The sequence below is a fragment of the Ochotona curzoniae genome, unplaced genomic scaffold (genome assembly GCF_017591425.1).
Source record: "Ochotona curzoniae isolate NIBS_2020 unplaced genomic scaffold, NIBS_Ocur_1.0 contig_46, whole genome shotgun sequence".
NCBI classification, from domain to species: Eukaryota; Metazoa; Chordata; class Mammalia; order Lagomorpha; family Ochotonidae; genus Ochotona; species Ochotona curzoniae.
This window is the reverse complement of record NW_024466340.1, coordinates 1304682-1328726: the sequence shown is the minus strand read 5'-3', so window position 1 is coordinate 1328726 and position 24045 is coordinate 1304682. Positions and strand designations below refer to the sequence as shown.

Genomic DNA, 24045 nt, shown 5'->3' with positions numbered 1-24045 from the left:
GATACAACAAGCCGGGTTTCTACAGAAAATGAAGCCCACTGCTTGTGTTAAACTACAAATATCCCTGCTTCTGGTTTCGGAGTTTCAGGTTCAAGCCACAGTGTGGGCTTAGGGACATTTAAGAGCATGGTGCCTGGAATCAGGAGACCTGGGCTAAACTTGCTGTGTGGCCCTAAGCAGCTTGCTTGACCTCTCAGGACTGTGGGCGGCTGCTCTTGATGGCAAACCTGACACCACACGGAAGAACAGCTGTGCCTGGGACTCACAGGTCAGGACTGGGCAGCATCTAAGTGGCCCCCAGTTTTCTCCCAGACACACCCTACTCTGCCAGGATGAGCCACCGGACAAAACCCCCAGACATCACTTCAAACTCCAGCTCCCAATTTCTCATCTCTAAAATATGCCAACGAGTCCTGCCGAAGCTGGCGGGCCCAGGGCCATGAGACAAGCATCTGCCTCTTTATGCAGCACCTATGTGGCACCCACTGAATGCCCCTTACAGAGTTAGGCATGTAATAGTAGGTAAAACATTGTGTCCTTGTGGACACATTCAAGTCAAACTAGGCCAGATAAACAGACAGTGCTCTGTAGTCCTCCTGCAGCTGTGTGCTTATTCAACACGAGAACTTGCGAAGCACCTACTGTGTGCAGGCTGCAGGGGTGTGGCCATGAGCCACACATGGCCGTTTGTAGCTTACAGTGTAATAATTAACCATGGTCACACATCGTGGTAATAATTACCATATCACTGCACCCAGGCAGGTTGGTGAGCTGTGGTCTCCTCACAGGGCCCAGTGGGGGAGCTCCAGGCTGGAGCACAGGATTCCAGAACCTTCTTAAACCCTTAAATGGCTCTTGGGCCATTTTTGATCTGACATGTGGGCACCCTGGCAGGCATGTCATGCCCTGCCTGACACAGACCCAGGCCCCACTGTAAAATCCGGTCACAATATGGAATCACTTTGGTTCAGGCTTGAGTAAGTTTGCTAACCTGTTCTTTATGCTTCTGTACAAAATGTTTTGTCAGTTTCTTGCTTTTGGAACAGATCACAAGGAGTAATATGCCCTGCCAGCAACCCTGGGTTCCAGGAACCAATGTTGTGTGATTTATTCACTCATTGTTCCTATAACTGCTTCCTGTGGCTGCTCGAGCCCACCCATTGTCTCCATGGCAGCCTCCTATGGCTGTCCAACTCACCTGGTTCCCATGGCTGTAGAACTCACTCTTTCTAGAAAAACCCATCTAACCCTCACCTTGGGGTCACTCTCTGAAGGAAAGGAGAGCTGACCCTAGCTGTCTGGTTTATCTGCCTCCTCAATAAACTTTGCTGCTTAGTAGAGCTGTCTGGGCTGCACTTCTTGGGGAGAGGTTCGGGTTGGATGCAATACCACGTGGCCTGGAGGAGGACAAGCAGAGCTGGTGACTCAGCCAGCCCGGCCTGTCATGTCCAGACCAAAAGGGAGCAGGCAGCTGTCTGGGCTGTCGGCCACCAGGCCCTGGGCAGCCCGCCCTGGGGCAGGTGCCTAGTAGGGGTGGCAGGCTCAGGCTTCGGGGGATGACACCACTCTGAGTATAGGGTGAATGCACTGTGTGGCTCTGGTGCCGGGTGCTGCTGGGAAGCAGAATATTCTAGTAAGAATCACAGTGAGGGAATGAGCTCCCCATCGTTCTAAGACTTCCAGCAGGAAGGATTAGCTGATTACTCCTCCCCAGCCTCATTTCCTTAATGGCTTCCACCTGGAAATGGAACTTGTTTTCCTCCCCAGTCCTACAACCTTCCACCAGCAGACACAGCATTTCCTCACAGTGCCATGGGCCCCAGAACCTACCCCACACCCCGGCAACAGCTGGTGCTTGTCCACTTCCCTGGCAAGACCAAGTTCAGCCTTCTGGGCTTTGTCCACTCACCGGACCCGGTGCCAAGGCGACGGAGCAGCGTCTCCTGGAGTGGTTGGCCAGTTTTCCCTGTGTCAATAACTGGGCAGGGCCTAACCAGTATTTGTCAGTGAGAGTCCTGCCTTTCTGGCTCCTGGGGCTCCACTCAACCAGTACTCCCTTCCAGGAAAGGAGACCGGATCCCAGGGGCAGGGCTGATAAAAAGCCCTGCCTCCACGAGGCCCACCACCTGCCACTTGTTGTAGTAATTGGCTAATCCCAGATGGGTGGGCACGCAGCCGGGGCCCTCCCAAACTGGACACTATTGGCTGCTGCTTTGTGCTGGAGGCTGGCCCAAGCGCTGTTAGGTGTTGAGTAGCTCCTGGCCAGGAGTGGCCCCTCCCACTCCAATGGGGACCACCCTCTGCCCATGTGCCAAGAGGCCTGGATCACAGCCCTGTATCAAGCACCCATGGTGGGCCAGGAGCTTTGCATACCAAGGGCCCGTGTCTGTAACGTGGCCGTGGCTTCCACACTGAGTGCCACAGATCTGGAAAGTCTTATGGCCTCAGGGAAGGAAGACATGGTTGCTGGGATGTATTCAGCTTGCTGGCCAGGGGGTCCCCAGCCCTTAGTGCTGGGGAGTGCCATGCTTTTTTGTTGGTTTGTTTTGTTTAAATATTTTCTTATTTATATTCGAAAGGTAGATCAGATTTACAGAGAGGAAAGACAGAGAAAGATCTTCCATTTGCTGGTTCACTCCCCAAGTGGCTGCAATGGCTGGAGCTGAGCCAATCAGAAATCAGGAGCCTCTTCCAGGTCTCCCACATGGATGCAGGGTCCCAGGGCCTTGGGCCATCCTCTGCTGCTTTCCCAAGCCAGAAACAGGGGGGCTGGATGGGGAGTGGAGCTGCTGAGATGTGAGGCGTGCCCACATGGGCTCCTGGAGCTTGAAGGTTGACGGTTTAGTTACTGAGCTTTCTCACTGGGCCCATGCTGTCGCTTTTCATCATTCATCCACCAGCTGTGACACAGGTAAGTTGGGTCACATGGCCGGGGAATCAACAGCCCACTGCTGAGACAAGCCTTCTTGCCTGAGCTACATGTGCCTTTGCTTACTGTTTTAGGGTTCCAGGCTTGGTGTCTGGGAGACGGGGCATTTGGATGTGATGTCAGAAGACCCGTGCTGGACTTGCTGTGCAAGCTTGAACGAATTGCTCTACCTCTCTGGGCTTTGTGTAGCTGTCATAAATAATGACAGACCATGTGGAAAGACACTGTGACTTTGTGCACACAGCAGGCCTGGGGCTGCTGAAGGGCTTTTCCCTGGGTGGGCTCCTCTGTGTTCATCTATTTTCGTGCCCCTGGGAGCATGTCTTGGCTTGGCTGTGCAGCCTGCACAAGGCTGAACCTGTTTGATATGTGAGTGGGAAATGGCAGCCCTGTCACCTGCCTCAGTGCTGGTCTGTGAAAGGCTTCCTTCCTGTGCCACCGTGGAAACCAAGCAAGTAGCCTCCAGCCACGTGTGTCAGCACAGGACATGGGGCTGGCGTAACAGAGGCAGAGATGCTCACATCTCTTGTAATTTTGATGGACTTAAGTTGCAGTAGCCACTGCCAGCAGGAGGGCCTTGGTGTGGTGTTGGGGGTTTGGTACAAAACCTCTGGGGTCAGGTGCAGCTGCTTCACACCTGGTGCCAAGTGGCCCTGGCTATCACATCCATAAACGCTGTTCGTGGAGGTGGCCCTTGAGTTGTCCCTGCAGAGTGACCAGACAGCCCGTGGCTGGGAAGCACCTGTGTGCGCAGTGTGGTTGGTGGGAACAGCGCCACTTACTGGCCTAGGGATGGTACCAGGCTGGAAATTCTTGTGATGGGGGGCTTATGGAAAGAGTTGTGGGCAATAATGATAATACACTGAATTCACAACAAACACATTACATAACTCCTGCTAAGTGCTTCCTTAATTTCATATATATTCTCCTGTGGGCGCCGTTCTTGGGATAAGGATCTGTCCTTGTCTTCCTCAGACACTTACCTCGCAAATTAAAAGCAGCCCAGAGAATTGTGCAGATGGGAGAATGTACGTTAAATATACATAAGGGATCACTTACTCCCTTACACTAATTGTTTTACATTGTTCATAATTAATCATGCGATATTGGCATTGGAATTACTGACTTATAGTATCATAATGGCTATGTAATTATTGTTACACAAAGGTAAGAACAACTGTGCAAGCCTAATGGTTGACTAACGAAGATAAGGCAGGCCTGGATGCACCTGCCACAGAAGACGATCTTGGGGTCAGAGTGGCCCCCAGCAAGCTCAGCAGTGTTACAAAGCAGGAAGAGAAAGAAGCCGCTGCAGTCCTACATGGCAAAGCTCTCCAGGAGGTCTTTCCCCCCCTCCTTTCACTCTCAGCTACATCCGTTCCTGGACTTACTACAACCCAGAGCGCTACAATCAAAGTGTGTGCTTTCATCTGAGCAAGGCAGCTCGCACATTAGAACTGCTGATTCTTCTTCTGTATCTGGGCTAATTAATTCTCACCACAACCTTGGGGCACAGAGACTAGCATCGTCTAGATGACAGAGTGACCTGCTCAAGGTCCCAACCAGGTTGCAACTGAGCTGGGGTGCAAACATGACACTCCCTTGATATTTCCTGGATGCTACCACTCACAGGTGTTCTTTGTCATTTCAATGGCTTCTTAATCTGGCCTCGGTCTTGACATTAGCTCCATCAGATCATGTCCCATCCCTGCCTGATAATGACAAAGAAACCTTGACTTCCATGACTTTTCTGGGATAGATGTGTGGCACAGTGGCTGACACACCTGTGTCTCACATCAGAGTGCCTGGGTTGGAGTCCCGGCTCCTCTCCCCATTCCACCTTCCAACCGATGCACACCCCAGGGGCTGGGCTCCTGCCACCAACCTGGGAGAGCCACCTGAAGGTCCTCATTGCCAGCTTTGGCCTGGCCCAGCCCCGGCTGCTGAAGGCATCTGGATAATGAGCCAGCAGTTGGAAGAGCTCTCTGACTCTCCACATCTCAAAAAATCATGTTTAGAACTTTTCTAATAAAACTGTATGTTTAAGGGCACCTCCCATGAGCTAACGCAGGTTCATACTAGTTGCCCCTTTTTATATTTAAAAAATCAACCCCAGTTGTTTTGTGCTCATTTACTTACAGCATCGTTGTCGCCCTCACTCTTGGCTCTGGAGGTGTCATACGGCTCTTGGCGAGAACCATCAGGACCCAGTTGAAAACACATCACACAGGAGCAGGGGTCTGAGCTGGAAACTGGGCTATTCTGGTTGTTGTGGCTTGTGGATAACAAGAACGCTTCTCACGCAGGTAGTGGGGGTAAGAGGAGGCACCTGCAGGCAAACAGGCAAGAAAAGTACCTTTCTCAGAGTAACGAGTATCTGGAGGAACCCAAGGATCCTGAGGAATACTCAGGCCTTGGGAATGCCACAAGAGTCTGCTCGGGGAATGTCAGCAGAGAGTTCTGGGTCTTCTTGAAAACTACCCAGCCCCTCCCTGCAAACCCTAGTTCAGGATTCCAAATTCCCAGGGAAGAAATCTTATTGTTCTTGCCTAGTTTACGTATCCCTCCCTGAGCCAATCAGTGTCAGTGGGTGGACGGAATCATGCGGTTGCCAAATGGAAATGGCAGCCAGAGGGGATACGCCTGCTGGGAGGACTGTTGGTGGACACATGAGGAGCTCTTACTGGGAAAAGTTCTTTCCAGAGTCCTCCAATGCAGCTAAGGTCTTCACCCATCACCCATTCATCCTAAACCTAGCAGTCCGTGTCCCTAGAGAATGATACAAATATATCCCCTCTGTCATAAGCAAGTGAATAGGCCAATATGTTCTAATGAAGCCTAATTTATGGACATCGCAATTGGAATTCCATTGAATTCTTGTATGTCACAGGACATTCTTCTGATTCTTTTCAAATATTTAGCAACAGAAGCTCCATTCCTGTCTGGTGTGCTGTAGACTGTCTGGTGGGCAGTAGGTTAGCTAGGCTGGGGGACTGCCTTGTGCCCATCCCTGCTGTCACAAAATATCACAGTCTTTCAAAAATTTTGGATTTTTTTCTTTCAAGATACAGAAATCATCAGTGGAGCAAAATATCACTTCAAATGTGTAGCAAGTGTAAGCTAAATCAACTGTAAGTAGATTTAATATTTCACAAAGCAGGGACACAGCTGAGTGTTGGAGGGTCACCTGGTCAACCTCCTTCTCCCATGAACTGATGCCCACAGCAGCTCAGCTGTGTCTCCCATCTGCCCCATCTCAGGATGGGGTTGGTAATGTCTGGTTTCTTGAAGAACTTGTAGATGTTCTTTTTACTTTTTAAACTTATTTTAAAATTCTTGAGAGAAGGAAGGAGGGAAAGAAAGAATGAGTCAGGGCGCCCACCTGCTAGTTCACTCCTGAAATGCCTGCAAAGGCCAGGAATGGTCCTGGCCAAAGCCAGGAAATGGCAACACAATGCAGGTCTCCCCAGGAATCCAACTACTTGAGCCATTGCCGTTGCCTCCGGAGGTTCTCACTGGCAGGAAGGTAGCATAGAAAACAGAACCAGAATTCAAACCTGGACACTCCAGGACACAGATGTCTTAACTACTGGGGCAAACACCTATTCCTTAGCTCTTGTCCTCTAAGCAGGATCTTATCTTCCTTTTTAAAGATTGATTATGAAAGTCAGGGTTACAGGGGGGAGGGGAGAAGGAAAGGGGGAAGGAGAGAGGAGGGAGGGAGTGAGAAAGAGAGGGAGGGAGAGAGGAAGAGAGAGAGAGAGAGAGAGAGAGAGAGAGAGAGAGAGAGAGAGAGAGAGAGAGAAATTTTCTCTCCTTTGGTTCATGTCTCAGATTGCATCAATGGCTAGTGTCAAGCCAGGCTAATGAAGCCAGGAGCCAGGAACTTCACCTGGGTTTCCCATGTGAGCAAAGCAGCCTAAACCCTTGGACCATCTTCTGCTATCTTCCCAGGCTTTTTTCAGGGACCTGGATCAGAAGTGTAGTAGCCGGGACATGAACCAGTGTCCCTATGGGATGCCAGCATCACAGGTGGCAGCTTTACAATGCTGGTGCCTGATTTTTTCTTTTTGAAAAATTGGCAAAGAACTCAGATGCAGCTGAATCAGAAAATCATAGACATGCTGCCCTCCCACCTGCCTCCAAGCCCGACTCTCGATCAGCCTCATTGGTTTGGAACCAGATACTATTAAGAGAACAAAACCCAAATAAATTAAAATCCTTGGCAATGTGGGTGGCAACAACTAAGCGCCAAAGCTTCAAGTTCAAGACCCTGTCTTGGGAGTACCCTGGCAGGCTAGGGGTAGGGGTTGAGGTTAGGTTTTCAGCTTCCAGGAGAGGAATTACAGCTGGGCCATGACTCCATAGCCCTCCCTTTTCTTGTATAAAAATGATCCCTTGGGTTTGTAGGCTGGGGAGACTTGCTGCAGACTCTTGAGACTCAAAGAGTGCAACATTGATGCTATTCAGCAGCAGGGCTCCCTTCAGTGCCTGGGCAGCCCCCATGCTGATCAGCTCACAGCCTGCCAGCCTGGGAAGCCCACGCTGCCCACTAAGATGCTGGACCTGATTAGGAGGCCTCCTCCTAACTGTGGGGCTGCAGGGGAAGTTGAGGCTCTAAAGTTTGTCCTAGGCAGGCTCCCTCTGTCTGCTTGCCCCAGATGCAAAACCTATAGTGAGGAAGTCTCCTGCCAGGGTCCCCAGGGTAAGTGTAGGTCAGGGGATGGGAGGAAGGCCAGCATGGGGGCAGGTTACGGTGAGCCTCCCCTTCAGCCTAAGCCAGGAGGGGCTCAGGAGTGGGTTCCTCTTGAGCTGAGGGTTGCAGTTTCAGGAGCAATCAGTTCCCATGCAGCGGCTTTGCCCAGGACTCACAGAGGGAGGGCAGGATCAAAGGTAGCCGGGGCGCGGAGCCCTAGCGTCTGACTGCACAGCCTGGGGCAGAGGAGGGCAGTGGGTGACAGCCTCCAGACTTGGCTCCAGCTTGAGACAGCCCTTGTAGAAAGGAGGAAATCACATAGGCACAGGTGGACACTCGCGTTCTTCCAATGACGGACATTGTAACGGGCAGGCCAGAGACAGCCACCTACTCAAAGCAAGGTCAGACACGGTGGGGACGCTTTCCTTGTCTTTGTTCTGCTTTACGGACTGATGCCTTTACTTAGCAGAATGAAAAGCTGAGACAATCATGGTGTTTTTCCCATTCATGAGCTGGTCCAGGCAACAGAGCAGTACTACACCCAACAACCTACTTGAAATTCACCCTGTGGCTGAGAGCAGGCTCTCAAAGTGTCCCCGAGAACATGAGTCCACCATGACTCAGTAGACAAAGGCTTCTACAAATTGAGATCCTTATGTCCTCCAGCATGCTCCAGGACACAATGTACATTAGTACATTCAAGGCCCTGACAAGTTCTGCAGTAAAGAAATAGATTCCCCTTAGTACCATGCAATGCTCTCTTGTTTTTTTCTGTATTCACCAAACTCTGACCAGTGCAGGAAAACTGCAGGCCTCAGAATGTGTTTTTCCTTGTTTGGCTGGTTAGCAGTGAGAGGACATTCCATGGGCACATAAACTCCCACGGGAGACCCAGAGCTGTACATGGTGCAGAGGAAGAAAGGGTCCATGTGTCTACTGAGGCCATCATGCAGAGCCCTTGGAAGGGCAGAGACTCACACCTGTGCCACTGACTCAAGCTGAGTCCAGGGAAGTCCCTGCTGCCCACCTGCAGCTCTTGGGCAAGGGACTCACATCCAGGAGTGGCAGCTCCAGGGCTGTTGGGCCCCAGAGGGTCCCTCGGAGAGCTCTGGAGACACCAATGCCAATGTCAAGGCAGGCTTGTAGGTTTCCAGGCCCAAGCACAGGGCCAGTGGCGGCCAGAGGGGGAGGAGTGAACAGGAAGGAGTAGGGGTCAGGTGTGTGTGAGCCCATAGGTTTCATGGTGAGAACTCACGTGTTTGGATGTGGGTGGGCATAGGTACGCATGTGTGTGTATGTGAAACAGAGATGTGGGAGCTGTGTTTGGGGCCTACTGACCTACAAGAATCGAGTCCTAGGCAGGACTAAGAGTCCTTCCTCTGGTCAACACCATTCTTACCTGGAGTTTGAGCACCTGCTTGAGACACATCTTTCTCACCCTGGGGGTGATACGGTCCAGCGTGGATCTCCTACAGTGTCTCGGATTCTACAAAAGGCCTGAGGGGGCAATCCTCCCCACCTCCCCAACCACTTCCTACTGGACTGCCTGTCAAACTGAACCCCAAAACCTCAGCCTGATATTCAAGACCCTGCACCGACGTCCCCCATGTGTTTCCCAGAGTGGGCCAAATTAGACAATTACACACCAAGGATGCACCTGTATACTAAAAAGGTCAAGTCAGGGCATGAAGTACACACATCCTACAGAATCGTCACTGCACAGCTTTTATCTCAATACACGAGCAGGTGGAGGCTCCAAGAGCTGAGGCGACTTACCCAGGGCCCCATGGCCATGTGGGCCTGGCCTTGATGGCTGATGCCAAGAGGTAGATGGTCTGAGGTGAGTGTGGCCATGCAAGTGATGTGGACCTGGCTTCAAATCCCGGTGAGCCCCTTTCCAACTGGGAAAGTGAGGGCGGGTCACCTCTCTGTAAGCCTCTGCTTCTTTAGCTGTGAAGTGAGGCTGGGGATGCCTACCTTTAAGCCCTGTCACTGAGCAAGGAATGCACGAGTCTTACCTGTATGAACTGGTGGCTGCTTGATCTGGGGTACATGTCCCAAACGTGAGGGTCTTCTTCCTGACAGGGTCCTGAAGCAGCACACAGTGTCCCTTGATGAGACTCCTGGAGTTCACATGCCTGTGTCCATATGGTCTCTTATGAAACCACTGAGATCCCATCACAGGGGCTCCACCCAATGATCCAATCCAACCACCTCCCAAAGGCCACCAATGAACGGACTGAATTCCCACTCTTAGAGCCCTAACCTAGGACACTGGGGACCAAACTTGTACCTGTAGGGGATATTCAGCCTCCACACTAATATCCAGCTGGAGTATGTGCTGCCTAGGGTCAAGGTTAAGTGAGAGGACAGGTGTAATGGACTTAGCATTGCTCCTGGGGACTGGCTCATGAGAGGTGGGAGATGTGGGCTCTGGAAGGTTCCAATCAGGACAAAGGTGAAGAGGTGATTAGGGGCCAGAAGCATTTGAGAAGCCTTAACCTTACTACTTGGGCAGCTGGTGGCCTCCTCCAAGCCTGTGTTTCTGGCTCCCGGGCACTTCCTATGCAGCCTAGGCATAGAGGTTAATGAGCTGTGCAGTTCCGATGACTGCAAGGCTTCCCTTTCTCAGCTCAGCACCTGCTGCGCCCTAATGGATGCGGGCCCCACGGCCACAAAGGACTACAACCAGAACCCGGACCATCAATGAGTTCCAGGCCCCAGGCAGTTTTCTGTCCCCTTCCTTCTCTTCTGCTTGAAAACGGGACAGAGAAAGATTGCATCATATTCTTCATGTCTACACTGTGCCCAAGGTGAATGTCTGTTCTGTTCTGGGTACAACAGAGCTAACAGGTACTGGTTGTTTGTGCCACGAATTGTGTGTGTTTCACTTGCTTTTGATCCTGACCTTTGGCTTCTCTGAGGTGAGTGCAATTCCAATGTCAGTTTTAAAGTAAAAGGAAGCCAAGGTATTTGGAGTTCAGGCCATTCTTTGGCCTGCTTATACAGCTGCTGCAAGCAATAGAAGCCCAGGACTGAGATTCAGTTGCTGTGAAAGACTTTTACTTCCTGGACCCTCAGTTTTCCCTTCTGTAAAATGGGACAATCATATACCTACCACATCTGTTGCTGGTAAGAACAACCATGCTTGTGAAGGAGGGTCAACCAGTTAAGAGCACTAAGAAACCCATGTTCAGTCTGGGGTACCATCTTGGGTGGGCGTGTGTGCCCGTGTATTTTTTCAGCCACATTGATTCATCTTTAGAGAGCAGGTACATTTGTGTGTGGGCTCAACCAGGCTGTGATAGCTAATGCCACTGCTCAGCCAACATTGACTTATCTGCCCCTCCCACTTGGGTAGCGTCCACAAGTCCACCCCCTTTGAAAAGGCCGTGCCCATGGAGTAGCTTTGTCCTGCAAATGCTAGCTGATATGCCTCATATGTGCTGGGGACCTTTGATCAAAAGCCCAAGCCCCAGGAAGCCTCTCTCTCAGCCTTGGTCCTGAAACTCAAGATCATGTGGAACTATCTTGAATTTGAGTTGAAACCTAAAAGAGAAATATCATAGTGACTGACACCCTACCAAGACTTAATGACCCAGCAACAGGGGATACATGCTAGTTGTTGTCAACCATGAACTTTGGGGGAAGTTTAACACCCCACCTTACCGTGGCATTAACTGATACACCAGCCAAGTTCACCTTTTAAGACAATAACAGAATTCAGACCTGTTTTGGCGGCAGTGCGATGCAGTAATTCTCAAACTCTTTATTGGCATAAATAATTCAGACATTGGATTCTCACTAAACATTGCACTAAACACAAGAAATAATTTAGGCTTGCGGCTCAGAGACTCACACACCATCCAACGGCCCAAGTTAGAAAGACTTTTTTGAGAAGTGTAGAAAACTTTTATAAATGACTCTGTACAAAATATACACAGTGGCCCCCTCCACCCACCTGACCTTCCTCTCCCAGATGGCATCTGGCCAATGTTCTTTCCTTGACAGCGTGGCACTGGCAAGGAGTGAGAGAGCAAAAAAGACAAAGGTACAGAAATGGAAAGGAAGAGGGTGGGGAGGAAGGGGCCCCATAAGCAAAACACAAACCAGCTTCATCCAGCAACCCATTCTTGCATCAGTCGGCACAGGCAGACACAGAGAAAACAAAAGGAACCATTGGTCCATGGGATCTGTACAAGAATTTATCTTTATATATATATAATATATATGTATAATATTTATAGGTATATATACTTTGCATATAGAAAAAGGTAACAGCATCATTTACATCAAGAGAAAGCCTTTTTACAAATGAGGATTCTTCCTAAGGTCGGTAACATGGACAGAAATCAACCGAATGAATCGTGCAATAAGTCTGCGGAGCAAACCCCAGTATGAGAGCAAAGCTCAGGGGGAGAGAAGCATGTGGCTGCAGAAGGAATAACGACCACTCAAGCGTGGGAGACTTTCAGCCTGGCTCAGCCCTTGGTCAAGGATGCTCACCTGGCATGATCAACCTGACCCATCTCCTGTGACCTCCACCCTTCAGCCTGGAAGAAAAGGATGTCCCATCCACATAGCCCTGGACAGGCTGGTCTGGATGCAGACTCTTAGCCATATAAATGCTGACCCCTCCCCCACAGTGGCTGCAAGAGCCCTTGTAAGACAACAGCACCTACTCTACTTTCCCTTGCACACCGGCACCCATGTCCACAGGAACGACCAGCACCTCCCCATTTCCTGTCTTACCAGCAGCATCCCCGAGCAGGTGGAATTCTAGGAAATGCTAAGAAGCCATGCTTTCTGAGTATCCATCAACATTCACTCTGCTCCAGAGACAACCCCAAGTGTTGGTGAGAGTTGTTAATGCTGGGAGGCTCCACCAAGCCAAAGATAGCCAAGAAATATACCGGAGGCATAGTAGATACTGCACCAACTGTCGGGGGTATCATTACCCAGGGCAGGAAGTGACTCTGGGTTAAGCGGAGGCAGGATCACAAGCTCCACCAAGGCATGGCAGCTACACCTACCCTGGGATCGCAGGTCAGCAAAGACCTGCAGTAACCCAGTCCACCAGTCTTGACACATACTGATGAGGGTTCCCTCCCAATGGGCTAGAGGCTTGCTCTCCCCGACTTGGGTTTGTACTGCACAACGGGCTTGTGGCCCACATTGGGCTGGTGGTCCCCTTTGATTCCTAGTTCACTTTCAGGTATTTCTGGAATAAACCAACACCTTCCCCATCACTGCCATAGTGTGGAAGTGGAGACTCTCAGGACAGGGTCCTCCTACTGAGACACATCCATGTTCATGTGTGCCCCTGATCTTGGCATCCCAGCTGCCTCTGCGCCGAGTGACACAGACTCTCCAAGACAGAGGAGAGATGGCACAGGGAAGCTGTTTTGCTGTACAGAGGCAGCTCCATAGGCTTCAGACACATCAGCAACCTGGGGCAGGCAGGGAGGGAGAGGGTAAGTGAAGCAGAGAACGTGCGGAGAAGGCAAGCTGGAGAGACAGGCCTGATGGACAAGCCGTCCACATGGGCTGCGGAACCTGGGGCACAGACATGTGTCCCACTACCTGGAGGCAGTGGTGACAGAGACAGGCCCATGAGGCCTCCAAGAGGGCAGAGAGGGCCCAAGGCCAAACTCTAGCTAGCAGGAAACCCTCCTGGGACACCTGCCTTCTCAGAACACCAAGGCAGGGACCAGAATATGGTGGGGTAGAGCCAGGGACCTTCGGTCTGGAGATGGGATCTCCCAGGATCCAGCACTGACCTTAGGACTGAAAGCAGAGAGGGGCAGGTTTTAGGCTGCTCAGTTCCTCCAATAAACCATCAGCTCATCTCGTCTCCGTCTGTTCCATCAGCTGCTCTTCCTAATTCCTCTTTCCACTTGTGTTAGACTGTGTAGCCTTCCTTGGGAGCTCTGGTCTGGGGTGGGGCTTCCTCTAAGGTTTCAGGACCCCCTTGGGGCCTTCTCCCTTTTACTGGGCCTTTGACTCCCTAAAGGCAAACACACAGCAGGCCCTGGGCAAATAAATGCTGCACATTCTTGCCTCAGCTTCACCCTCACTCTGCTTGAACCACTTCCCAAGCGTATCTGGGAACCAACAGGAAGGTGGGAAGGGTGCTCAGATTTCCGAGGGCACCTCCTTGCTGAGTCTGCACAAGATCGCACACTGAAGACTGCCTGCTGCAGAAAGACCATGGGAGTGTGGAACCCATGCTGGGAATTTCAGCCTTGGGCTTGGTGACACCCACGGCAAAGGGCAAACAGGCTGTTACCCCTAGGACAGATTCAGTCTCTGCACTGTGTTCACCCTCGGGGGTCTCCTTCTGCATTCTCTCTGTTGCCCTCTCTCATACTTCCTTTTGCTCCCATGGGAACTGGCAGGTGGTAGGAGGCTGTGGCTGAATTCCAGGAGTGTGGCTTGGACAAGGGACATAAGCAGGCTCTGGGGGAACTGTGGGGTATTCTGCCGGCAGGGGGAGGGGAGCACTACTGGTATCTAGCATGAAGCCATGAGGACCCCAGGCTGTAACTCCCCCTGTGAAGGACTATCTGACCCCAAAGAGCGTGGGGTAGAGGTGCTGGCTTAGAGTGATGCTCTCTGTCCACGCCCCTGCTGTGGTGTTTTCTCTCATGGAAACAGATGGGGTATATATTTTATATTTCCATCTTCCTTGAGATCCTCAATTTCCAGGTAACTGAGGTCCTGGCACCAGCCATTCTAAAATTCTCACTCTGGCTCTGGGGATCAGGATAGTTTTAAATGGGAAGAACCAGCCAATCTGGGTGCTTTTTTTTTTTTTTTCTTAAGTAGAGGAAAAAAGAAAAACTTTTTGGCATCATTAGACTCCCAAATCTCAATAGCCACGTCGCACACAGCGTGTTGGCCTCAGCCATTGCTGTCTGCTCTGTGGTAGGAGGATGCCAATCACCCGAGCTCATTTAAGCTATGTACATGGCCAGTGGTTTGCATGGCCACTATTGTGTGGCTGGCTCCTTGCTCACAGTCCAGCGAGATGCTATCACATGGGAGGTGGGTGGAGGGCAGCTCTGGGAGGAAGCAAACGGGGAAAGGCAGCCCACAGGAAGAGCTACCAGCCACTGAGCTGGCAGTCAGTGGCATTTCTGTGGCAAAGGAGGGGGCTGGCAGCCCACTAGGACCCCTGAGGCCTTTCCTCTGGGTGAAGACCTGATTTTGAGCCTGCCCCCCAGGGAAGTGAGCAGAGAGCAATCAGACTCAGGTTCCTTTGCCTCCCCCACTTTGGACACCATCCACCCCAACTTTCCGGATGCCACGACTGGACTATAAAACTTTGACTTCATGAGAACACATGGCTATCCGGGGCCCTGCACCCAGCACCTCCCCACCCCCCCGACATGTGCACTGGCTCTGCCACAGGTCTTCGTGTGCCAGGCCCGGCAGCCCAGCTGCTTCGTGGCTAGGAGCAGTGTTCAGGGCCATCCACAATATCAAGATTCCCCAGGACGGCAGACAGGTTCCTAAGCATACACAGCACTCACTCACCCCTCACATGTTTTGCTTTCCAACTTAAGAAACTTCTAGGACCCCAGAACTGAACTTCTGGAAGTGTCCAGACTTGAATTCTAAACCCATCTAGGCTTCCTTAGAAGGAGCAAAACCTAGGGTATTTGTCTTTTCTCTCTGGGGTGCAGACTCAGCTGTTATGAAATAGAGTGCGAGGAATGTGTGGGACATTCACTGGGCTGTCTCAAGGGGCAACCCCAATACCCTGAGGCTGCATCTATAATCAGTGGCAATTTATACTGTGATTGATTAGCAATGTCTGCCCAGAGTACAGGAAGGGGCAGAGGTGACAGAGATGAATTGCTTTCCTTGGACTTAATCATCATCCATTGGCATCTTTTGCCATAGATCTTTCTAGATCTTCACCCCAATGACCCCAATGACCAAGATGAAGACAATACTTCAGCAGAAGATCTGACTGTACTGATGGAGTGACATACTACTTTTCACACTTTTCTAAGCCATCATGAATTGGTGAGGCTGCCAGCCTGCAGCCAACTTGGAGTCTCCCCTCCACTAGAAGACAGTATCAGACAGAATTCCCCCCAACACCCTCCCACCAGGTGTCATGTGTATGGAACAAGTCATATGCATAGAACCAGGATCTACTATCAGCAGGCCCAGGTGGGGAAGGTGATGGCTAATGGGAATGGTTCATGCTTTGTGGGGCTCAGCTTCTCCTATCAGTAATGATTGACAGAAAAGGAGCAAGGGCTCCTGATAGAAAAGGTGGCCAATGGCCACCCAGCCCCCAGCCCTGCCACCTGGATGCATCTCAGGTGGGTCATCACTCAGCACCAGACATGAGTGAAGTTAGGGACGGGTGGTGCTGACCTGCCTTTTCTGTCTCCTAATAGGTGGACTGTAAATACAGGTGGTTGGCTGATAGATTCTGTGGACTGGGACATTGGCATTTGCTCCTTAAGATACCAGTTTGAATTCTGAGCAGCTGTTGTTGGAGATTCAGAAATCTGGGAAAACGGGACAAGATTATCCCTCTACTGGCCTTTGAGAGATTCAACCACATGGTAGGGTCCTACTTGCTGTTATAAGTCCTGCAACCAAGAAATAAGTTTACTCTTATTTTACCTAAGCATTCCAATGCACTGTGTCCTGGAACCCCTTCAGGACTGCAAGCTCTGTCTGCCCCACCACAAAGATAAAGATCTATGGAGCACACTTGGGAAAGAAGGTCTTCTGTGGCTCAGACACACTTCTAGGCAGTCTATTTCTGCCAGCGCAGTCCACTGTGGACAGAGCACAGCCATTTCAACACCAGGAGATGCATCCATTCCAGTTCTTAGTGTTAGGGAAAGGGGCTGCCTGTTCTCATTGGATCTATGAGAGGAAGTTCCTGGGACCAGAGGGATATGCCCAAGTACTCAGCACTTGAGGTGCAGGACAGGAGGGCTGGATGGTGTAGGCTGCTTGGAGCAGGGGTGCTAGGGAAAGCCCAAGGGAAGCGTTGCCAACTTGGATACTACATACTTCCCAGAAATTCAGCTGGCTGCTGGCAGTCGGCCAGCCTGGGGCACAAACGGGAGCTTCCGCCCGGCATCCTCATTTCCCCTCCTGGTTGCCAGATGCAGATAAATCCCAGGGGCTGAGACTATACCTTCCCCAAGGGCAGCTGGGTTCAGATGACCTCAATGATCCATTTATACCACGTTAGCAGCATAGCTAGAAAGCGGGTGCACTTATGGCAATGCCCACAGCTGCTCCTATGGAATGGAGCTAAGGGTACCTGCCTTGCTAGATCATTATATGGATTCAACAGGCATGGCACGTCATCATTGCTCAGTGAATGGTGGCTTTTAGAAATGGACTGTCACTCTATGTGTTTTATCTAACAGGTTTCTTGCTGTCACATCTATTATGCATGGGACATTCATTTGGGCTGAACAAAACACAGGGCCTAAGAAAAAAGAATTCCAGTATCACTGGCCCAGCCAGTGGATCCCCTTGGCCTCTCTATGTCAGGGCTTTGCTCTTACCTACCAACTTTGCTCTCTGCATCAATCACTCGGCAGGGTCTACTGAGTGGAGGCAGTAGGTGAGGACATAGGACAGAGGCCAGCAGGCCAGGAAGACACAGACTTTTCTGTCCTCACATGGCTCTAGAATTCTAGTAGTGAATGGGCATGGATGGCAGGTGCCAAAAAAATGTCAGTGACTAGTGTTCATCTCCAGGAGTGCTGACCAGAGAGCGAAGAGACCCAAGAGGACCCCCCATTCAAATATTCACTGCCTCTCATTCTTCCGGAACTTCAGTGAGGTTCCATTTGAGGGGTGTGCAGGTGAGGAATGGGGTGGGGCGGTTGGAGGAGGTGAAGCTCAAGATTAGGGGATGCCCACGTGAGCATGTCCAGAGACTTTCTAACTTCATAAGCAAAGGTGAAACCGCAAACAGCAAAAGCCCAGTTCACCAGCTGGCTGTTTTGCCACCATAGAATAAATGAAACCTAACACTGAGTCACCAACCCCTGAGGTCTGGGCTAAGAAACACACTCAGAGATCAAGACGCTCTCACTACAGACAAGCTGCCTACACACAGGCTGCCCACCTGTGGCCACAGAGCTGAAGTCCCAGATGAATGGGCCTCCATGATGGTCAGGGCCTTTGGGGCAGCAATGGCCTGACCCTCTGTAATCTAGGAATTCTGCAGGCATCTCTATGGTCATGGAGGGACCAAGTGACCAGCCAAAGCACAAGCGAAAGCTTAGAGGGCAGTAGGGGTTGGGTTGTGTCTTGCCTTCCATTGCTCCTCCAGCAAAAGACAGGCTGAAGTTTTAATTCTTGGTACTTCAGGATGTGATCTCTTTTGGAAAGAGCGTCACTGCAGTTATAATTCATCAAAAGGAGGTGAAAGATGAGGAGGTGGATCTCTATCCAATATGATCAGTGTCCTTAAGACAGAGGCAGCCAAAAGGCCATGTGATGACAGGATCAGAGCTGACTGGATCCAGTGAGCAAGTCGAGGAATGCCAAAGACCTGCAGGAGTTAGGGAGGGTTGGAGAAGGACTTCCCTCTGGTTGTCAGAAGGATCATGGCTCTGTTTACGGGCTTCAGATCTGCAGCCTCCACAATAGTGAGAGAACACATTTCTGTTGTTGGCAGCCACCCTGTGAATGCTCCTTTATTACAACAGTCCTAGGAAGCTAAACTAGAGTGGGTGAACCTTGAGTGTATGGGTGGCACATCTGACCCAAAACAGCCTTTTGGGGATGGGTGGGTGGAAGGGTAAGAGGACAGGAGACTTAGGGTTGAGAACCACAGTGGGAAAGAAAGTCAAGGATGAGCACTGCCTCAAAGGCCCTTAAAATTGCACAGTCACAGACAACTCCAGGACCTTTTTTAGGGACAGAATTGGTTCCTTCCCACACACTCTCATGTTGGAGCCCAAAACACCAACTGCCTTTGGAGAAACGTGACTCTGGTTAACCAGCTAACTCCAGAGTAGAGATTAAGTGAGAGGGTGCGGGCTCTCATCCAATGGGATGACTGTTGTTACATGAAGAGAACCCAGGGATGTGCAGGTACAGAGAAATGACCTTGTGAGGTCGCAAGAAGAAGGTGGCCATCTGTAAGCCAAAGTCGGGCCCTCACCAGAAACGAACCCTGTGCCCACTTGGAGCTTAGATCTCCAGCCTCAGAAATGTTTGTGAAACACATATTTACTGTTGGAGCTGCTTGGTATGTGGGATTTTGTTAACGGCAGCTCCAGCCGATGCCACAGGCTTGAAGGTCCAGCTAACTCTTCTACGCCTCTTACCTGAATTGCTTCCCCCATTGTGTGTGGCTAGCAGCTCCTCCAATATCCATGGAGACAGGGAGCTCTCTGTGCTACCCAAAAGTCCACTGTGTCACTCCTTCCCTGAAGCCACACACATCTTTCCAGAAGACAGTGGTCAGTCAGGCTAGCAAAGGGCCAGACTGCAAATAAGTGTGGCTGTGTGGCCCATGTCATCTGTGCTGCAAAGAACTTTACTATTGTAACACAGAATCAGCCAGGGCCCACAGGCAGATGCCTACCTACTTTCATGGCCCAATGAAGTCATGTATAGTGGATGAAATTTGGGTTTCAGGGCATTTTCATGATAAGAAAAAAATTATTAAATTTTTTTTTCTACTGAAAACAAGTAAAACCATTTGGCAGGCTGAACGTGGCCTAGTAATGTAGCTGGTCAACTCGGTTCTGGATTTCTCAAGTCAAAGACTGGCCTGAGCAAGTGTAGAACATTTTTCTGAAAGGGCCAGGTGATCAACTACAGGACAAGATTTATAGGAGCTGAGGGGAGTGAGTGAGTGAGTGAGTGAGTGAGTGAGTGAGTGAGTGAGTGTGTGTGGTGTGTGTGTGTGTGTGTGTTGAGCACACGGTACACTCATGTTGGGTATGTGAGGTTTCAAAGTAGGAGCTGGGAAGAAATGGGTTTCCTACACACAAAGTTCTAGTGATTAACACCCATCTATGGCTCTTAGTGGCTGAGAATCTCAGGTAGACTTGGAGATGAAGAGTGGGGAGTTCCACGGCCAGATGGGGCTTTTTCTCTTTGAGCAGCGAAAGAAAAAATCAGGACCAGAATGGATCTCAGTGGAGAGGCAAAGGATGAAAGTTCCTATGGGCATTCCAGCTTCAGGGCAGGAGAACCCTGGCTGCCTCCTCCCCTGCATGCTTCCCCTCTCAGCACACAGGTAGGTGGCCAAGACCGGAACTGATGTATTCATGGGATTGAGAAGAAGCAGGTGGCTGGATCAGGGGCAGAGTCAGGCCAGGTAGGTAGCTGCGGCTCAAGCAAGTGGGCAGTAGGTGTCTGCAAGAGATGTAACGTTAAGCCAAGAGCCTCAGAGATATGGATGCCCCTAGAAAAGCAGTGTCCATTGAGGACAAGCCCCATGGGCCTTCAGTACTCTGGTCCCAGAGAGGTGAGGGTGCTGGAATGGCAGGAAAAGGCCCAGTGGGCCTAGCTGGAGTCAGGATGCAAGCTCAGCTGGGGCTTCTCAACTCCATTTGCTGGAAGGGAGGTGTCTGGATAAGGCCATGACGACATGAAAACCAAGGTGGGAAGTCCGTGGAGCCGGGGGCTGATCCCAGGTATCCTGTCTCATGCCTGGCTGCCTCTGCCATTGCTGTGCTTGGCGACAGGTTTGCCTCTTGCACTGGGTCACATCAATGGGGAAAGGGTTTTGGGAATGTGGACAAAGGACTCAAGAGCAGCTCACTCCTTCCCTCCCTCTGCATGCCCCACCTGCCCCTATCATCCTTCTCACAGGATACTGTTTCATCAACATGGGCAGGAAAAGCCACCAAGTGTTAAGGGTAAGAGAGGAGGGGCTTGAAGGCAGGACCCTGAGAGAACATGAACTAGCAAGAAGACACAGGTTCCTGGTGGCGAGACCCCCTGGGCACTTGGCACTGGGCTGAGACAGAAAATGGACAATGTCTACCCACACATCCATCATTGCGGGTGGACTCACTGTAGCCATGTAAGAGAAGCAAGAGGAAAATGAGCTAGAACCTCCTGTCCCTCCCCCACCATGACCCCCACCATCCTGGTCTCCAGGCTCTAGACTCCAGGGGTGGAGGTGTGTGGAAAGGCACCATGCATGACAGTGAGCTGCAAGGAACACCCACAAGTCACTCTGGCCTGGGAGCCACCACTGTGCCCTCCAGTTGGCAAAGGGAAATATAGGGCAGCAAGGTGGAAGGGACAGTGCCATCCCAGAGTAGGAGACCAAGGCAGAGCTGGGCTTTTCCCTGGCCAAGAGACTTAGAACTCAAAGCACACGCCAAGCAGGGTGACTACACTCCAGAGCTCTACACAAAGCTGCCTACCCCACATCACGACACACCCACCTAAAAACACACTGCCCAGCCCCCACGCCCTGCCCCGTCTTTAACCAAGTGCAACACCTCTGCCTTTACTCCCCACCACCCCACACCAAGAACACAGCTGGAACCCACTATGCAACGACAAAACAGCCAAGGACCTCTCCACAGTAGGAACACTGGGTTCCTGCTCATCAAGGTCAAAGGTCACTCAGCAGCCTGCTGCCCCTGAGGACACACACATACACAGACTAGTTCTGTGAGCCTGTCCCCACAGGGCCTCCTGTCCTTATCAACAGCGCAGCCCAGGGTCTCTGATCTCAGCCCATGATTCTCCACACCATCCCCTGGGCCCTGGCGACTGATGCCATGGTGCCCCAGCTGGTCCAGTTTGGTCCTAGCTCACAGGTGCCCGACTCTGCCCGACAAGAAGAGCACAAGTCTGGGGTGCAGGGTGCAGGGCAGCTGCCACGTGCTGTGGCTGGTGGGGGCTGGACCCGCTGATCGTGAGCCTCTGGCCTCCAAGGCTTGGCAGAGGGCAGAGCAGGGAGGGAGAGGTGGCTCGGCGGCTGAGGCAGCTGAATGCTGTCCTGTTGGCGGGTGGTCACAGCCTGGAGTGGGGAGGGGAGAAGATAGAGAGATAGGTAGATGAGAGGTCACAGAGAGAGGACAACATCAGGCTTGGGTGGCTCGGCATCTTCTCTGAAGGCCAGGTGTCTTGAGATGAGCTGGTCTGTCCTCCACCGGAAAACACAGAAGGGACTGCCCACAATGGCCCTGATGCACAGGGTACACACACCTGCCAGTTTTGCGTGTGAAGACACTGGAGATCAGAGAGATTCCACCTTAGGTCCAAGAAGGCAGCAGGTTTAGGATTGGAACTCAGACCACTTCCTGTCTGAGCTTATGGCTGCCATCTAGTGGTGGTCCTCCAGGACATGGGTTGGCAGGAGCCTCCAGGAGGGATGGAGATAAAGGAAGAGGAGGCAAGAATAGGCTCTGTCCCCTGGACTCTTGCCACTAGCCGAGGCTTCATGACCCAGAGAAGCAAAGGGACCTCACTTCACTGCTCACCTCTGTACCCCCGGCAAGGTTCCAGGCAATTGGTAGATGTCCAGTATACATGGGATGAATTTTTTAAAAAATCAAGAAATGCATCGCAATTCCATTGAACTTGAAGTCCCATCATTTAGAACAGCTTTTTTACTCTCTGTTTTCTCTGTCCAAAATCACAGCAAAATACGGAAAGGAAGGTACCTGCCTTTCTCTAACCATTGAGCTTTAAGCCTCTCTGTTCGTCTGAACTCTGACCCTCTCCTTTGTGACCTCTGGGAGAGCAAAGCTCAGTGGATGATGGCCTAAATGACCCTTGAATATGGCTACACTAAGAACTCCCGGGCGCTGCCCAGGGTTCTGACATCAGTTCTTTGACAGCTTCACACTCCCTTTGTTTGGGGCGGGGTGGCTGCTGTTCAGCGCATCCTTGGGTCTGTTTGTGTATCTGCTTGGCTCTCACACCCACCATCCTTCTACAATGGAGCTCACTCTCCCTCCTGGTAGATGGCGGTTGCCAGGGGATGCTGAGCACCTGCCATGTGGGAAGCTTCATGCCAGGTTCCCTAGGGCAGGAGCTCACTCACCTCACAGAAATCCTGCTTAAGAGGTCCCTTGACCTTCATGTTCCAGAACGTGAACCTGCTGCTCAGGGGCTGAGTCACGAGCCCAAGGCCATAGAGCTATTAAGCCAGTGGAGGGGCATTTCAATTTACTCATGCCTATTTGAACCTGAAATCTTGGCCCTTTTCAATTGTCTGGGGGAAGGATTAGCCCCTGGGGACAGAAAAGATTCCATCCTCTCCTCCCTCTTCCCTTCAGTAAGCTTAAGGGGGTGGGGCAAGGAGTGACAGAGGGTCTGCTGGGATCTTGGGGACTTTCATAGGGTCCCATGGGAAGACTAAGAGTACCATCATGGCATTGCTGTGCACACAGGTGGGGAGTTGGCAGAGTGTGAATTTGCACATTTATATCTGTGTGTAGGTACTTAGACACAGTGGTAGGCATGGCGGTGCAAGTGTGTAGAGGTATCTGCAAGTGTCATCAACGTGCTTGTGTGTCTGTGTGTGTGGCCTTTGGTGTCTGGATAGGTTTCCATAGGATGTTCTTGTGAATGAATAGGTCTGAGTTTACGTCGAAGCATACCTGGGTATGAACATGGAGAGAGCCAGGCTTTTAGGTCCCGTCTCAGCAGCTCCTCCTGTGTTCCGCAGTGTGTGTCTACCTGACTGTGTGACTGTGAGCCACCAGCAGGGCAGCGGGGAGCAGGAACGCTCCTCTGTTAGATGCTTCAGGGATGGGATGCCAGGGATGGGGTTTGGATGAGATGTCACATTCGTGATCTCAGGTGGGGCTACTGCTCCAGCCAGGGACAAGGGGATTGAGAGGGGCCTGGAGCCTCCATGTGAGATGCCAAGACTCTCTCCTGCTCTGACCTTCCTGTAACAAGTGCAGGCCAGGTCTTACAGAGAGAGAAACCCCCAAAGATGCGAATGAGAGAGCTTGGCAGGTTCAGGGCGCGTTGCTTCATGGCATTCACCCTCACTGGGGCATCAACCTTCATCAAGCAAGATGGGAATGAGGTGGCTGTGGGAGGCACAGGACCCAAACATAGAACAGACTCCCCTGAACAGAAACCTGGAGGTGGTGATGGGGAGTGGGTCCATGGAAGAAGTTTGGGGGGAGGACAACAGTCAGTGAGGGCAGGGCAGCGGGGTACAGGGAGAAGGGGGGGAAGCCAGAGAAGGGAACCTACTCTGCAGACTTCCAGAAGTGCCCGGGGTGAGACAGGCGGCGGTTTCGCTTCGGCAGCTTCTCCAGCATGTCCATGAGCTTGGTGAAGCTGGGTCTCTCTTCCTGTTCAAAGGCCCAGCAGAAGAGAAGGATGTCCTAAAGAAAACCAATCGTGGTGACTGATAGAAACCGCGACTTCTTGACTGTGCCTGGGCAGGCTCAGTGTATGAGTCCATTTGTCTGCC

The 24045-nt window shown here is 51.4% G+C and overlaps 1 protein-coding gene across 1 annotated transcript in view; it reads right to left on the bottom strand.

Moving 5' to 3' along the window:
• Positions 1-23818: 23818 nt before the first annotated feature.
• KSR2 (kinase suppressor of ras 2) overlaps positions 23819-24045 on the bottom strand; it is a 287775-nt gene continuing 287548 nt past the window's right edge. The window contains exon 19 of the mRNA XM_040986872.1: positions 23819-23956. Coding sequence (XP_040842806.1) covers positions 23819-23956 — 138 coding nt within the window. The remainder of the gene's footprint in view (positions 23957-24045) is intronic.